We start from the raw sequence: 16,603 nt of genomic DNA, 5'->3' as shown, positions 1-16,603 counted from the left end.
TCTTTTTCTCGAGCACGCGACAAGAGGCTTTCGTTTTTCCGTTCGCGATCGTTCGGGACTCCTCCTTGGCTTAGCCAATGGAGGAGAAGCTCACGGATTGTTTCTCGAAGTTGCCCGCTAAACTAAATGGGTACCCCGGGAGACAGGTAGCTCGTCAGAGAACTTGCTGGAACTCAATTCCGCGAAGTACTCGTTCCGGGTGTGATTTATCGAAAATACTTCGCGTAGGAAGCCAGTCAGATACTCGTAAACAATTGAGCCGTTCTTTATGAAAGTGGTCTCAGTCCCTCTCTTCTATTTTTATTTTTTTTTAACCAACGAAGTTCCCGTTCGAAAGTCGTACAGATTTTTCCTACGAAGAAGTTTTCAGTGTCAACGAGTTTAAGTTTCCTTCTGGACGCGTTTACTCGAAACTCGGGCTCTAAACAGTTCTTTACAAATTCATGTTTTTCGAAATTCGATCATCGCGATAGTTTGTTTGCAGCACCGATCTGTATTCTGTAAGCGTCCAATAAATTCATTTACCCGCGTGAAACCAGTCAGTTAGCGGCTGCGAATATTTTCGAGTCGATTGAAATGCAAAACCTTTTAAACGTCGAAACAAAGCTAAACGGAGTTACATCGCTTTCGTAATAAACGGCTCAATTTTCGCCTTGCTGAGTTTCGCCCTGAATAGGCGCATTTTCCAACGGTCCGCTTTTCAGCTTGTAACAGGACCTGCGTGTAACGTTTCGTGTAGTTTCGTTCGAGTGTTTGTTTTTTCTACTAGTATTAACAACACTCGGAATAACTCGGCGACCGAGTTCTCTGTGCGCAAGTCCTCGAGGTCCTCTTGTGAAAATTATTCGCCACGGCTGCGTCGCGTACATCGCTAGAATTTTTCTGCCGCGTGGAAAACTTCTCTGAACTTCTGCACGTATGTTATTCGTGCTCGAAGCCACGGCCTCCTCGAAATTCGCGGTTAAGATCGTTCGAATTATGTCATCCTCGATCGTACTTTGTCTAGCAAAATGTTTATTTCCTCGTCGTATAGAAAATAATTGCGTCTCGAGACCGCATCGGAAAAGTCGTTCGCAAAATGCAAATTGAATTGCCGCATCTGCACGAAGAAGACACTTTACCGCGTTCAGCGATTTAACGCGCGTACCTGTTTCATTTTCGTTTCTGGCTACGTTTCCTTGGTCTCGATAATAACTTAACCAGGCTTAATACAGCATTTAATGACTGCTAATCTCTTTAGAATTTCCGCGTCATTTGAATCTCGAATTATTCAGGCGGCGGGCATTACCTGTTCGCCCAGGACGTTTGGACTGCACGGTTCGTGCAAACTGAATGTTTGCACACTAAAACGGTCAGATAATATGAAATTTAGATTTAAACGCACAATTTAAATCCTCTGAGAAACGCTTGTCTTCTTCGGTGCTGTCGTTGCGGGTGTGCTCGTGTTAAGCGTCCCATGAAATAGATGGTTCATCCTCGGTGGGGATGATTCTTCGTAAAAAGTAATAGTAGAAAGTGTACAGTGAAATTTTGCATCGGAGTTATGGAAGATGCTGATGATAATATTTAAATTTTTCTGTATCGTTTCGTGCCTCTTCTGTTTACATTCGTGCCGGAGTGCCGTTCTTCTCGTTCAGGGGTGGCTGCGCAATCAATCAACGTTAGTTATTGGCTCCAGCCTGCACGATGTTCCTTTGACTTGGGTAAAATGATACGTTACCCGAGACCAGCATTCGAAAGTACCATGGAAATTTATAGACTCCTGGCATGAGAAGGTGGAATTATATTTAGCATATCACCCATTCATTCTGATAGTAAGTTCAGAACGGAACTGCAGCGAGGTATTTTGGGGTCATTAAAAAGTAACAGAGTAGTAGAAAGCACTCGAGCGAATAGGGACTTTCAAATTTACTTCGGTTAGATCCTCGGGCCATTTTTATATTTCAAGATGCTTAATCTTTCAACGATTCCCCAGTTTGTAACTTCTCGATGAAAAACATTTTACTTCATACGTTCGACTCGCTTTTAGACGTAAGATCGTCCTCTTTCATTTGTAGCGTGCATTACGGAGAACCGTGTATATTTTTTGTTACACGAATTTTTTACTTGGATGACTCTGAACCACTCTGCATAACCATTTAATTAGTATTCGCAAGTACAAACGCGGCTAAAGTAATACGATCATAAAAAATAGTTCATTTTATCAATATACATTTCAACATTTCGATAACTATTTTGTATGCTTGCTCTGAACTAATTAAACATTCTGTGTAATTAGTCATACTTCTTATCGGTCTTTGGGCATGCATTTTTAATATTCTTATTTTTGTACCATAATTTTTATTAACTTTTCGACAAGTTCCACTGATAGTAATTTATGTCAGTCCAGCCTTAACGATCGGATACAAATTTTCTGCGGTGGTTCGTGACAGAACTGTTTTCAGGTCATGGGTGTACATTTACATCCTTTTAGCCAAAAACTTCGTCCCGTATAACCACATTGCGGGTTTTATGCATATATGGCGTATGCTAATATGGGAGAATTTATAGAGAATGTATGTAGAATATATTTCATAAGTTAGTATAATAATATCTATATTTCATTTTGCGTAAATGCATATATTCTGCATACATTTCCTATATGTTTTTCATATTAACGTACACCATGGTTGCACAAAAACTGTTAATAAATATCTACTGGTAACTTCGTACGCAGATTGTAAATGTAAAAAGGTTCGATTAAAACCATACGTTTATTACGGATTAAATTCGTGCAATGATTAACAAAGTATCCAATCACGGTCTTCGGTAATCGTATCAGGAGTGTTCCAGAAAATATATAAATCTCGCAAAGTCGTTCATCGATCTCTCTCTCAAGATATTCGGGAAAGATCTTTCGAAGAAATTACGTGTCTCGAGACGCGCGATATTTGTTGGAACACGCTAATATTTAGCCACGTCTGTTCCGTCGAATCCTTCGCCGCGCGTCAATGCAGCCGTATCACCTGGTTGTAAACGAGGGGAAAACATCCGGAGGGTCGGGAGCCTGTCGTCAGAGAATCGTCGAGAGGGAAAACTAGCGCCCCCGAAACAGTTTCTATGTATGACAGTTGCACGGTTGTTCCGTTGAATACACATCCACACGGCTCGGTTCTCCCCAGCGCGCATCGGGAAGCCAGACCGAGCCAGAGACACAAGAGAGAGAGAGAGAGAGAAATAGAGAAACATAGCGCTCGAGAGGGTTGGAACGATGCAGCGGGTAGCCTCCGACCTTCTTTATCCCAGTTTCCAGCAACCCCCTTGTCGTTTCGTATTCCCTCCGCTCCGTTCTCTCTCTTGTTCTCTACTCCCGATTCTGGCGCACGGTCGACGGAGAAACGTGTAACGCGATGATCGATGTCTCTCGGTGTATGCAAATGTTGGGCAAAGATCGTTGTTAAGCTTCGAATGGGATTCCTCCCCGTTCTTTTCGTTTTCCCTCGCACGCTAATCATCCACCTTTCCGTTTTCCTCTTCATTATCTTTCTCTCACACTCTCTCTCTCTCTGTCGCTCTCTCGCTCTCTCTCTGTTACAGTGTTGGCCAGTGGTGTCTCACTGAAGAGAGAGGGGGTTGCCCCGCAAGGTCAGAGCAGAGATCCAGCTGCCCTGCTGGATGCCTCCGCCCTTGCAACCTTCCGAGCCGAGGAATGCTCGTGCAGGGGAGACGGGCGGCGGTGTGCCGGCGGTGGTGTGCAGGCCATCGGCGCGATACGTTTGTCCGGATACCCGGGGACGGTTGTCGTTTCCCACTGCACACAGCTGCCTCCCATTGTGGCGAGTCGGTCGGTCGCGGTGGCCACCCGGTGCAAGATCCGTCGGCGTTTCCTACCCTCGACGACCGCGTGCTACCGCGCGCAACTCTTTGACTTGCAGTCGCGCATCGGGAACGAACGCTCGACCCGGGGTCAGTCGTCATCCGGCCACGCGACCACCGCGTCCTCGAACCCTTCTTTGGTCCACTTCCTTTCGCCCCGAACTGTCCCTACCCTCTCACTTTTCATGAAACTTCACAGGCTTCCTAAGATAGGCCACACGTATTCTTGCTTCGCCCTGAAACTCCCCTCTAGAGTCTCAGGATCCTACTGATTGATTTCTTCATTGAAAACATTGGGTCGTTTCATACGTAATCATTGCCCGATTAACAGACTGTTCTTCGTAACATTCCGTTTATACCGGATAGAAAGATCTCCTGTATCTGGTCGAAACATCTTAGACAGCTTAATAACAAGCATTTGGAAATCTTGTTCTAACAGATGGTGAACGATGATCCTAGAATCCTTTGATAAGCGTGAGAGCTCTAAAGTCAGAACTCGACCGTAGGAAGACATAGTTCTCGCGAACATTTTGATTTTACCAATCAAAGAATAATAGATCGAAGAATTCTAAGACCTGGTGTAAAAGTTAAGGAACGCTATGCGGGAAAATAAGCCTTTGTTAGTTTCCTAAAATATTCCTCGAATAAATTTATTAAAAGAAAGTCTCGTTTATGAAACACTCTCGTGAACCACCCTCGTAACTCAGTGGTTCTTAACCTTTATAAGCTCACGGCACAGTTTAGAACAGTGATGGCGAAAACGAATGGCACGCGATAAGATTTTACTGGGACGTTAAAAATTTTATAGTAAACTTTTATTATAATTCATTTTATCTTCGTTTGTTTTAATCCGAGTGCCCCTCGCGTTTTACAGATATTTAAACATTTTCGCGGAAATTATCGAACGATGGGAAATGCAATAATAACTAATATTTACGAAGCTGTTCATTAGCGAGATTTGTTATACAATCTGTTCAAATTAATTATGTACTAATGAAATATTAATTGAAGACTGCTCGAAGGATTAATAACATCGCGTCTAATAGAAGCCATGGATATTGTAATTTGTTGTGCGATAGACGTTCGTTTAATGCTCTTGCATTGTATAACGGGTTGTAATTAGCGTTCCTGTAATCGTTCTAACGAAAATAGGGGGAGTGCTTGAAGGGGCGAACCTTTGAAAGATGAGTGGTCCTCGATAACTCGTAACTCTCAAGCTCGAGTTATCGTGGCTAAAAAAAAACACTACGGTGTCACTTATTTTCGACCCGAAAACCTGCAAAGTTTCACGAAAATTCGAGGAGCGACGTTGAACGTGTTCCTTGTCGGTTCCAAAGGCTTTCGAGGGAGCCTGGCCACGCGCTTCTGTCTCGATTCCAACAGCGTCGCTCTCTATTTTCGTGTATGACTGAAACCGCCGACGCTCCGGGCGTATAAATACGTTCGAAAGCGTTGCGGAAAAGCACGTCGATCGCAACAACCCGAGCTTCCTCGAGAAGTATAATTATAACGCTTGGGAAGTAATCGGATTCGCGCGGCGTCGCTAGAAAGATACGACGTCTTCGTTCCCCGGCGCTGCTCTCGTCGCGATCGCAAAGAGCACACGCTTCGTCGAGTCCCCCAGGGGTGGCGGCGGGAGGGGTTGTCCCGTCGGGGGTTGGAGGGGAAGTTCCGCGGAATAAAGGACCCAGACGGAGGCGAAGTTGGAGCGATTTTCGCCGTTGAAGATCTCTGGCGGAGAATTCGCACGCCTAGGTGCGTCATCCGGCAGAAACGAAACGCTTCCATAACCACTCCCGATAGTTGGAAAGTTTGCTCGCGTTTGAGAGGCTGGCTCGGTTGGTCACTCCGTGGGCGGTGGCTTTGAGCTTCCGGCTCGTTTTGGCGCTCGTGGTTCTTTTCCAAAGTGGGTTCCCGATCGATTCGGCAGCGCGAGCCTTCGCAAGGGATATCGTGCATGCGTGGATAGTTTAGGGCGAAACGGACTGTGGGGCTCGATTTAGGCGGTGCTTTTCCTTCGAATCTTCCACGCGATTAAATGCTCGTATCGCGCGGGCTTGATCTCTTTCACATACTGGAGAGCGATGCATGCTTTCCGCGGATGCAGGTCCGATTCGAAATATTCGATGGAAGGTCTGGCGAAGGTATTCGGGGTGGAATCGTTGTCTGAGGATTCGTTAGGCAAAACCGGTACAGAAGAAGAGGGGTCTCGAAAAATTCGTGAAAGGTGCCAGCCGATTTTACCAGCCACGGACTAATGCTTTGGTCGGAACCGGCGTTACCGCATCGACTTTAACGCGCGCTCGAAGCGAGACATTGATTTATGCTCTTGGTACTCGCTGCCAGAAGCGTCGGTGTCGAAAAGACACAAAGCGATTTTCGGATTTTCGCGTCTAGATCGCTCCCCGTGAACGACTTTTCCTACCGCGATCGCCCTCGTCGAGTATCGGCGGACCAGTCGTGATATGCGCTTATTTGTACGACGGCTGCTCTCTATCTATTTTCTAACTTGGCTGGAGAAATTTGGGATAAAAGGAGAAACTGAACGTGCCATATACGCCTGTCTGTCTGCACCAGCATAGATTAATACACGCCAGTACCATAAGTATTTGATTAACTGCTTCTGGAGATCTAACATTTTCTCTCTTACACACAGACACACAGACACACGTACACATCCACACTTTATGTACCTAGCAATTAGAATTCCTATATAGTATATACTAGGTATTAAGCGACGAAGAACCGGAAATATATATTTATATATATTTATATATATTGTAATATTTTTGTACTGGACAGATTTGTGAAATAAACAATGATGATGCAATCCAATCCACCGTGGATGCACGGGTGTGTATATATTTTATCGTTGGCGTGTCATCGCGCTCGATGCTCGCGTTGCGACGCCTCGAGTTTCGGGGGCTATTTTTGGGAAGGGGTGGACGAGGAGACGTGAAAAAAAGAGGGGGATGCGTGCTTCGTGGTCGATGCGCTTCGACGCGCCGGCTGATGCACGCCGAGAGTTCGTTCTTTCGGACAATTGCCAGCGAATCGGTTTCGCAGAGCTATGCTTTCTTATGGAAAAAGAGGCGATTCTCGTTTTTTATCCAAGTACGGTACTGACCGCATCGTCTATTCTCGAAAAGTTGCTTCTCCCTTCCATTTTCAGTGTCTACTAATCCCCACGTATCTCTATCTCTGTCTCTCTTTGTCTTATTTACAGTGCTCTCTTCACCCTTTTCTCTCTTACTTTCTTTCTTCCTACTTGTGTACTTGAGAACAACCGTGTATCTGTCTTTGTCGTTCACGTGAGAGAGGAACACGCAGCGTAACCGTTAACAGCAACTCACGCTAACTTAACGCATCTCCATCAGAGAGTTTAACAAACCTAACCGCAGAACCTACACTAACAAACGGTACTCCCGTGTAGTTATCAATTTTGTATACGTAGCGTGTCTGATAATAGGTAGCAGACCCGGAGAGTAGCCGATTTTCCGCGAGAAAATCGAAACTCTGGAACAAGTCGTCGTGCGGAGGTTCGTTTTCGAGAAAATTACGTTTACCATTCCCGGACACTGCGAATCGATTCGCTTAACCCTAGAGTTCCGCCCTTATTTCTTCGTTCGTTAACCCAGATACTACTGAATTCGCAAAAATTATTTATCTTGCGAATAAACCGTACATAGAGTGCAATTTTTACGTTAATTCCCTGCTAAATTTTTAAAGGGAACATTTTTCTCGAAAACCAGACCACGCACGAAGAAATTTAATTCCATACGGTTCCGATTAATTTCCTCGCGAAGAATCGACGGTCCCTTTCCCGGTTGCACGGTCTGTTACTACACGTCTTGTACTTGTATTTATATACATAAATGTGTAAAAGAAGGTTGTACAAAGTTCTCTTGCAGCGAAACGCGTCGTCGTCGATAGCTCGATGCTAAAACTGTATTCCGCTGCAGACTGTTCCCGGTGCCTTTGAAGATTCTTCGAAATAAAAATGTACGGAACTCGCCGGAAATCAGACTTTATTGAAAATCGAACCAGCTGCGGATCGTCAAAAGTTTTAACGTCTTTGAGCCGCCCCGACCCTTTTCCCTGACGTTTTTCACCCCTCTCCATTCTCTCTCTGTCTCTCTCTGTCGCTCTCGCTGCCCAATTTCTTCCGCCCTTCCCTATGGAACTCATCGATCGAAATTTGACGAAATGACTTTTCACCTTTCCCTACGAAATATTCGTTACACGTCGTATCGCGCGAATATTTTGTAAATTGTACGTTAACCGAGGAACAGAAAGTTGCACGAGAATACAGTTGATCGATACGTCGACACGTTTTATTAAAGTTACTTAGCACGCCCGCGCGCGCGCGCGCATGTATAAAGTGTTAATATCCACTTTGGGGATGGATTTTGCGATTAATGAAATAAGTTCGCTCAAACGTATGTCATATTTGATCTTACTCGATAGTTACAGCGAGTTTTGAATAAGAAGTCAGATATACTGAGATAGATACCGATTATTTTGGCCGTTCAAGGCCAAATAGATAGAAGTTTACATAAAAAGATAGACAGAGAGGCCACAGACGTAACTATTATCGTGGAATCGTAAAATAAATCAGTAGAATATCCAGACGATGTAGTGGGGGGTTCCCCATCGGTGGCCTTGAGTGGCCAAAACATTTGGCGGTAGCCTCGGTTCGTCGAAAGAGTTACTGCAGCACGAAACTTGCTACAACTCGGAAACTAGATCAATTGGGACGCGCGTCTCGGACGAGCTTCGAACGTTTTCGAGTGATAAATCCATCTCCGAAGGGTCTCATATTGCGGAACATTCTGTATAGACACACCTGTGCACACAAACTTGGCACTCGCGTGCACACACACACTGACACGCGCTTTGGGTACTATTAAAATGGAGAGACTCTACACGCTTATTAAGCGCGAAACGAAGAAGCTTGAGACCCCCTCGTCAGAGTGGCGAGAATAAAAAGATCCTCGGTCCCGTTATCGACACCGGTACACACGCACCTTGAACTACATGCGATCCCATCCAACGCGAACCGTTTAAGTCTTCGGGAGAACATCGATCTGTCTCTCGGATGATTCTTCCTTCTCTCTCTTTTTCTCTCTCTCTAATATCTCTCTCGCTGTTCGACGGGACTCCATTCTTACAGATCATAGAACACCTCGAACGAAGCTTCCGCCTTTCTCGCGGCTAGCGATGGGAACAAGTTCAATATGTACTCGCGAGTAGTAATTAATTCACTAGCTTGGGGGTTGTTTCGCTGGAACGACACTCGCGGAAACAAATATTTATGCGCATCAATATTTGAGGCATTGATTGCACGAGTATCTCGGTACATTTTACGCAGATAGCGTCAGAAAGTATGTCCGTCGTTTCAAAACATGGTTTGTCTCACGCTCGGCTGTACAATTAATTATTAACAGAGAACACGTCACTGTTATGGGAATTTTAAAGCTAGACTTTTTTAAATATCTTACATCTCGCCCCTTTGATTGACCGATATTAATCGCGTTCGTGCAATTCATTTACTAGCTTTGTTTCAAACTTAAAAGCACCGGGAAAGATCTTTGTCGTCGACTTTGGGCCACTTTTTTGTGTCACAGGCTACAGTCCACGAACATATTTCATCAGGTTTCGATACTGCTCGCGATATACTTGGTTCCATCACCACTCGTGTCGACGGTAGACCCAATCGATGAATAATAATTCCCTTTGCCGTCGACGCGCGCCCAGCGAGTAAGAGCTACTTGTTCGTTCGAGGGTGTTTTCAGGCAAATATTTCTCCGAGAAATTCCCTCGATGCTTCGCCGTTGGCAGAGAAAAATGGCTAAATGGAAACGAATGAGCCTTACACTCGGAGGTGTTCTGTGTACTCGGATCTGGAGAGTCGACGGTTATATTAACCAGTTCGTTCATACGGCCCTTCACGCGCTATAGTATAACGCTTAGAGAGTACTCCGTTACGCGTTAGGCTAATCCAGTTCCTTGCTCCATGCTGCAAGACACGCCGCGTACTTGTACATATTCGGGAAAACCTTGGATCGCAACGACGCTGTTATCAACGATCGATGACATTGTCTCTTTACTTTGGTCCTCCTTGGATGAAGTGTTTCTATTTTATTTGTCATTAATTACTTAACACAACCGTAGCAAGTTCGAATTAATCACTGGAGAGCTCGCTTTGCCTACGCACAGAACATGTAACAAATACTTTTTTTTTTTTTGTACACGTCACTCGTCATGCATTACCTTTGTTGATCGCACTGGTTTTGAGTTTTTTGTACGACCTTTAACGGAAAGCATTACGTAAAAGTAAATGTGTGTTGCACTTAATCCCGATGTACAGAGTGTCCTTTTGCTCGTAATAACATGTTGTCGTTTTCTTTATCGTTTACGTTTGTGAGCGAGATCGCTAACACTTGTAAATAACTTTATTGGAACCGGGTCGACGGGCGGATTCGAATATTGCTTTTTCGCGATAACTCGAGAAATACAAATCGGATTCTTGTCGAAGCAGATTGCCATCACAGTTTATTAGCTGTAACGGAGTGTTTTCTAAGGCGTGCGATCGGATCGAACGAAATTTCGAAATTGAATCGCGATCGATCGAAGGGGAACAACGTGTTTCGCTGACCAAGAAAAGGCTTCTCTTTTTCGATCTTAGGAAAACCGTCGGTTCGAGAAATACGAGAGAAATCGCGAGCTCGACGAAAACTTTCAGTCGCGAGGTAACATTTTCTTTGAACAGTTTGCTAAACATAGGTTCGCAGCGATAATTGCAATAATGGCTTGAAAGGAAAATTACCTGTGGCATTTAGTTACGCACGGTTGTAGGGTTGTCATTAACGATGGGATCTAGTTATATCACAAGTACTACCGCAATGTGGTAGGATATTTCTGACTTTCATACGTACTTCGCAAACTCATGGTTCAAATTATAAGCAGATAAAGAAAATAAAATTAAAGAAAACGTTCCGTAGAAGAGCAAGGCAATTTCAAATAACTCGTGTCGTAGAATGTTTATAACTTTATTGTAATTTTAACACTTATGGCTGTTTTGATCCTACTTAATAATTTGTTGTACGCTTAATCGAATACACAGCTTTCGATATTACTTCTAAGATGTACGATTTGGTCTAATATCTCACAGGGTTTGATTGTAAAAATCTTGATACTATTGAAAATTAGAACAAAATTTTTCCTTCGAGTGTTCAGTAATTTTAATGGGAGATTCTAGCAGCTACAGTAAGACGAAAATCAAGAATTTGTTCATTGAGGCTACGTTAAAAAGTTATTAACAAAATTATTGTTAAGAATTTTTTCCACGGTTGGCCGAACACTCCGTATATATGTAGATTTGTCCGTGGTAAATTATGTAATACGTTATCATTAACTTACCGTGGAATCTCATCTTATGCAATAGATTCAATTTATATCATATAGGATGGTTTATAAAATGTGGACACAACTTTAAGAGTGAGATTAGTGTATAAGTAGCTGTCTTATCCAACCTGGATTTCCGAGTTATCACTGTTCTTGTTGTCGCGAAATTATGCTCATTGTTCGTGAATCATTGGTGTATATTACTTCTGAATCAGAGTTTTCGATACACTAATTATGTATCAAGATTTTCACAGTTAGAGCTTTCAATCCCTTCGTGTCAACGCCATCCAGATGCTGTAAATATTCTACACATTTTTAAAATGCTGTTGCATACTCCCAATAGAAATGAAGAAAATTCTTATTTAGATAACAGTTTCAAATAACGAATAACAAATAAAACATTTGATTTACTATTTGTTCGATGGAAATTACACACTGAATTGTAAAACGAAATTATATTTCACGCTGATCGAATAAAAGCTTATCCGAATAACTGTTCGATCCAATAAACGTTGCGAATATATCGTTATACGGTGTTTTAATCATTACACGCCTCTGGGTATTGAAAACGATGTGGCGTGCACGAAGGGACGGTAACTATTAAATATTTTTATTTGAAACGATGACTCGAATAGCTTATCCTTCAATTTGATAGTGCAAACCGCGTGGTAGATCGTTCGTTTGTTATTTGAGTTGTAAAAAATAGAAAGAAGCATTAATAGGATTTTTATCTGATTGGTCGGGAGATTAGATCAGACTCGATCCCATCGCTAGTTTAAATTACAAGCTGAAACAGTTTGCGTATCAGGGGACATTAGACGCGTCGTAGGAAGGAAATTCATTTCCGGTGTTGGCCCTCTTCTTGGTCAGCGCGCGCTTCTGAATCGCAGTCCCACGTCGGTCGTCAGGACTGGGTCAACGTGTTCCCGTTTTCTCTTCTTTCCTCGTGGCCGTTCCTCCCCGTTAATCTCGTTACACGCACCCGCGATTTTCATCGATCCGCTAGTCGCTCGACCTTCTCTCTCGCGCGCGCGCGCGATAGATCGATGGCGAACGCGCGAACGACCTCGCTCTTGCGAGGGAGGAGGCGGTGGAAAGGGGATCGAAGGTTTGGCGGTGAGAAACGGTTTCGTGGTAGAGGCAGAACGACGAGAGAACACGTGTAGATACGTGCCCGATAACGATCGTACGATCCACGGCCGTCGTTCGTAAGTAGGAAGGTAAACGACGGGGAAAGGATAACGATCGAAAATGGCCAGTTTCAGTACACGTTGGAAAAGAAAGATTTTTACGCGCGTCCGTGTATCCCAGGAAATCATGAAATATAGTTATTCAATCGATACGCGATGGAGACGTAATAAATGCGGCTTAAAGGTCGGAATGCCACGGATCGGGTAATGTCAAAGATCAGACCCGGGATTGAACCTATATGGTACCGTGAGTAAGTAGAATGTGGACAGTCCCGAGTAATTCTAGCTTACCGGCAGACTTTACGGACGCTGACTAACGTATCTGATCTAACGCGACTCGCGGTCACTACTAAACCTGATTAAATGTTGGTGTTTGGTCAGAAAACTATTTAAAAAATCTGTGGAGGTCTAAGATAATGGACAAGTTATAGACATATTAATATGAAGATGTGGGGGAGAAAGAAAGACCAGTTTCGAGTTAGGAGTAGACTTAAAGTCTTATCTTTATGTTTCATTCTCGTCATAATAGGATGATGATCTGTTTCTTATTCGACTAGAAAATTATGGAGAAAATCAACAACTTGTATGGTAGGAAGAAAGTACTGCTTAATTTAAGGAGTGTGTGGTACCATAAGTAAGCAGTATGGCCTCAGGAAGGTCGAGTAAGACGTCCGATTTATCTTCCAGGTATAATCTTTCTTTCTTCCTACAATACATTCTTCTCACTTCGCATTTGTACTGGTTACAAGTCTCCTGTAACGTGATTTGCTATGTCACAGACCATTTTACTTCCGTATTATGCGATGTCCTATTGTACACATGTGTATTTTGTAATAATTTTGTGAAACAGTATTTAACACGGTCATTTTCTTCACCATCGTACAAGGACAGTGCACTAGTTATTGTTTCCTCTGTATCAAAATTTCTGAACAATTACTTCGCAAACAGATCGTCATTCAAAGAAGACAAGGATAAAACATATTAATTAGGTGAGTTGTACCTGCGGGGCATTTCGACCTTTGCGCGTGTTTCTTACAATTTTCTCATTATGCGTCGATTAAATAATTGTCTCGCGACTCATTGGGATGTAAAGGTGATTTGTAAAGGTGGATGTTATGTAACATTCTCGGTAATTACTTACCGTATTAACGACCTTGACGATTTTAATGAGATGGATGTATATTGGAGGGGAAGGTCACTGAATATTCTCCGACTATAGCCTTGGATAGTATCAAAAATGAAAAAATTCGAATCCTCTTGCTTGTGTACTATATTCTTCATTTTTCGCAAACACGACGACCTTACTTTTAAATTAGAATTGTTTGCTCGTTGTTATTGTCCAGAACTCGATTCTGGATTTGACCCAGATCGTTACCATTCATTCCGAAACTCCCACGGACCGCTCTCGTTGACATACGTACTTTAGGTGTGTTGAAATAGGCGAGGTTACTAACGTACTAATGTAAATAATCGTTGTTAAGTAAACGTAGTAGCTCCATGTGGGTTAGTTTGATGCGTACACTCTGGCGTACGAAAAGTTGTACAGTTGTAAATAATTTGATGGAATTTCGCTTTTCCAACGAGTACCGAAAGATCGTAATTTTCGAACGTTGTCGTTTAGCGGTCGAGTATTAAAGAAGAGGCTTTCTTCGTAGTGGCGGGGGAGGAGGAGAAGGCTATATGAGAGGGCAAGCAAAGAGATAGAGAAACTGAGACTGAGAGAACGAGAGGGAGAGAGTACATGAGGAAAGAAAAAAGAGAGCGAGAAAGAAGCGATCGAGCCGCCGTCGACACAGACCGGGCCGCGGGCGGCTCGTCGCCGTAGGTCGCGTCGGGAGGCCAACAGTTGAAAGTGACTTGTCTTGTGTTGATGTTGCAGGTTCAAAAGCCTGGCACATGCGGCTGACCTTTGACCGGGTGCCAGGCGGCTGCAACCTTCACAGGTGCAAGCTGTGCGGCAAGGTCGTGACGCACATCAGGAACCACTACCACGTCCACTTCCCCGGCAGGTTTGAGTGTCCTCTCTGTCGTGCCACGTATACACGTAGCGACAACCTGCGCACGCACTTTAAATTCAAACACCCCGAGGCAAGAAAGATCGATCTAAACGATTTTATGACGGGCACCTTGGCGCTCTCCACGATGACTAACGATACCATGAACACGCTGTCCTAAAACGCGGAACGAACTGCACGCGTCTGTATATATCTTATACATATACATATATAAATATATATATTTACACCTACGTACGCGCCTCGAAAGCAAAGAAAATCAGAAAAAAAGTAACAATGAATAATATATACAATATATATATATTATACATACAAGACAACAAAAAAAGGAAAAAAAAAAAATACATTTACTGAGAGCGCGGGTGGCTGCGTCGACAGGGGGGTATTGTCGCAAATTTCGATCACACGATACGGCCCTGGTGTCACGGCCACGCTAAAAGGCCGGTCTCTTTCGGCTTTTTTCTTTCTCGAACACCAAATCTTTTATAGGTTCTACGCTTTAAGGGATCGACAAACGATTCTCTTACAGCGGGGAGGGGGGTGGGTGGGTTTGGGGTGGGGGTTGTAACACTGGTGTGTACAATTTTTTAGCGTGCGACGTATTGAAGTGGGCTTGTAATTAAAAGAGGAAAAAAAAAGAGTGAAAAGAGCACATGATACGTTCTAGGGGGAAGGGTTGTAAGCGAGTGGAACCGAGCGCCGTGTCGGTGCGCGCGCGCGCGCTCCTCCATGGGGGGGCAGCAGGCGAGTTCTCGTGGCGCGCATGCGCGATAGATCGGCCACGAACGGGACCGCCGCGCGTCCACGGGAACTGATTTCGATTTCTCACGGAGGCACGATTGCGTTCGATTCGTCTCAGTGACCGCGGCTCGAACCGATCTTTTTTTCACCGATCGACGCGACACGACGAAAAGTTCCTTATCTCTGATTGTTGTTTGTTGGTTGTTTACCCTCTCACTGACCGATCGGGCGTATACGAGAATGAGCGCGGAGCCGAGACGAATCGAAGATTGGGCGCGGGTCGCTTTTTCTCGGCTTTACGCTCGTGGAGAAACGAACTCGCGGGACCAATCGGCATTGGAGCGCGGCATCCGCCCCCTTAATTTAAAAAAAAAAAAAAAATAGAGATACAGTAGCGCGCACGCGCGCCCGTCGACACGTGCCACGCCGCGTGAAACGTTGTTTCGAACATTGTCCAAAGACCGGGCAGCTTTATTTTTTTCGTGGGTGAACGAGCGCTGCGCCGATCGACGATATATACTAAAGAGAGTTTTAACTCGGAAGAGTTCACTAGTACGCGCATTATTAATTATGGGAGATTTAATGCAATTACATATTATGCTCGCGTGTGCACGCGTACGCCTTGTATACGGTTGATCGTATACGCGGGCGCGTGCACAAACGAGCGTGCATAAAGTGGGAGCAAACGTGGTGCCAATTCCTCCCGTAGTTGCTGCCGTCGCTCGGCGACCGGAAAGAAATATAATTAATCGATTAGTTAATTAACTATTAATTAAATCGGATTTACTGGAAGTAATTCATTCGATACGCAGGGTGAGTCGTATAGTTGTTGAAAGAGTTTATAGTTGGACTTCATATTAGAGTGTAATCGTGTGTTCATTCGGCGTACGGGAATATCGCTGGCAAATATTACGGTCGCGCACGTGCAGGCCCAGTTTCGCGGGCTTTTCTGCTCGACGGGTGAGGGGAGTTCGGGAGTTTAGGGGAACATCGGACACACGGACATGCGTACAGTGGACAGAGCGAGAGGGACAGGAGTTCGATTCAACACACACACGCACACACACACACAGACACACAGAGAGACACACGCGGAGTACACGAAAACACGCATCGACGCGACACCCTCGCGTACTTCCGGTACCGGAGGTACGGCCAACACGCAATATTAATCGACTAACAACGAAATCTTTTTAGTCCTATGCATCGTTTCTAAAGGTTTAATTCATTTCCTTTCGATAGATAGTACGAAGCGGCGGCTTTGCAGTTCTAATATGAGCTCTGAACTATAAAACGCGTTATTTGTTACTCGAACACCTAAAGTCTATGATATTTACCGTTTAAAAACTATACACAATCGCGGATACCGCAATATGCAGCAGATGATTAGTGGAA

At 44.1% G+C, this 16,603-nt stretch overlaps 1 protein-coding gene across 4 annotated transcripts in view; it reads left to right on the top strand.

Moving 5' to 3' along the window:
- The window catches only part of LOC122396858 (sex determination protein fruitless), a 37,058-nt gene extending 22,096 nt beyond the window's left edge, over positions 1 to 14,962 (top strand). For all 4 annotated transcript variants that reach the window (XM_043395576.1, XM_043395573.1, XM_043395577.1 and 1 more), the window contains exon 5: positions 14,332 to 14,962. In XM_043395576.1, coding sequence (XP_043251511.1) covers positions 14,332 to 14,627 — 296 coding nt within the window. In that variant the 3' untranslated portion in view covers positions 14,628 to 14,962. The remainder of the gene's footprint in view (positions 1 to 14,331) is intronic.
- Positions 14,963 to 16,603: the final 1,641 nt, after the last annotated feature.

The sequence above is a fragment of the Colletes gigas genome, unplaced genomic scaffold (genome assembly GCF_013123115.1).
Source record: "Colletes gigas isolate AHSC1104 unplaced genomic scaffold, ASM1312311v1 Colletes_gigas_Sc00008, whole genome shotgun sequence".
In the NCBI taxonomy this organism is placed as follows: Eukaryota; Metazoa; Arthropoda; class Insecta; order Hymenoptera; family Colletidae; genus Colletes; species Colletes gigas.
This window is presented reverse-complemented; position numbering and strand designations above follow the sequence as displayed.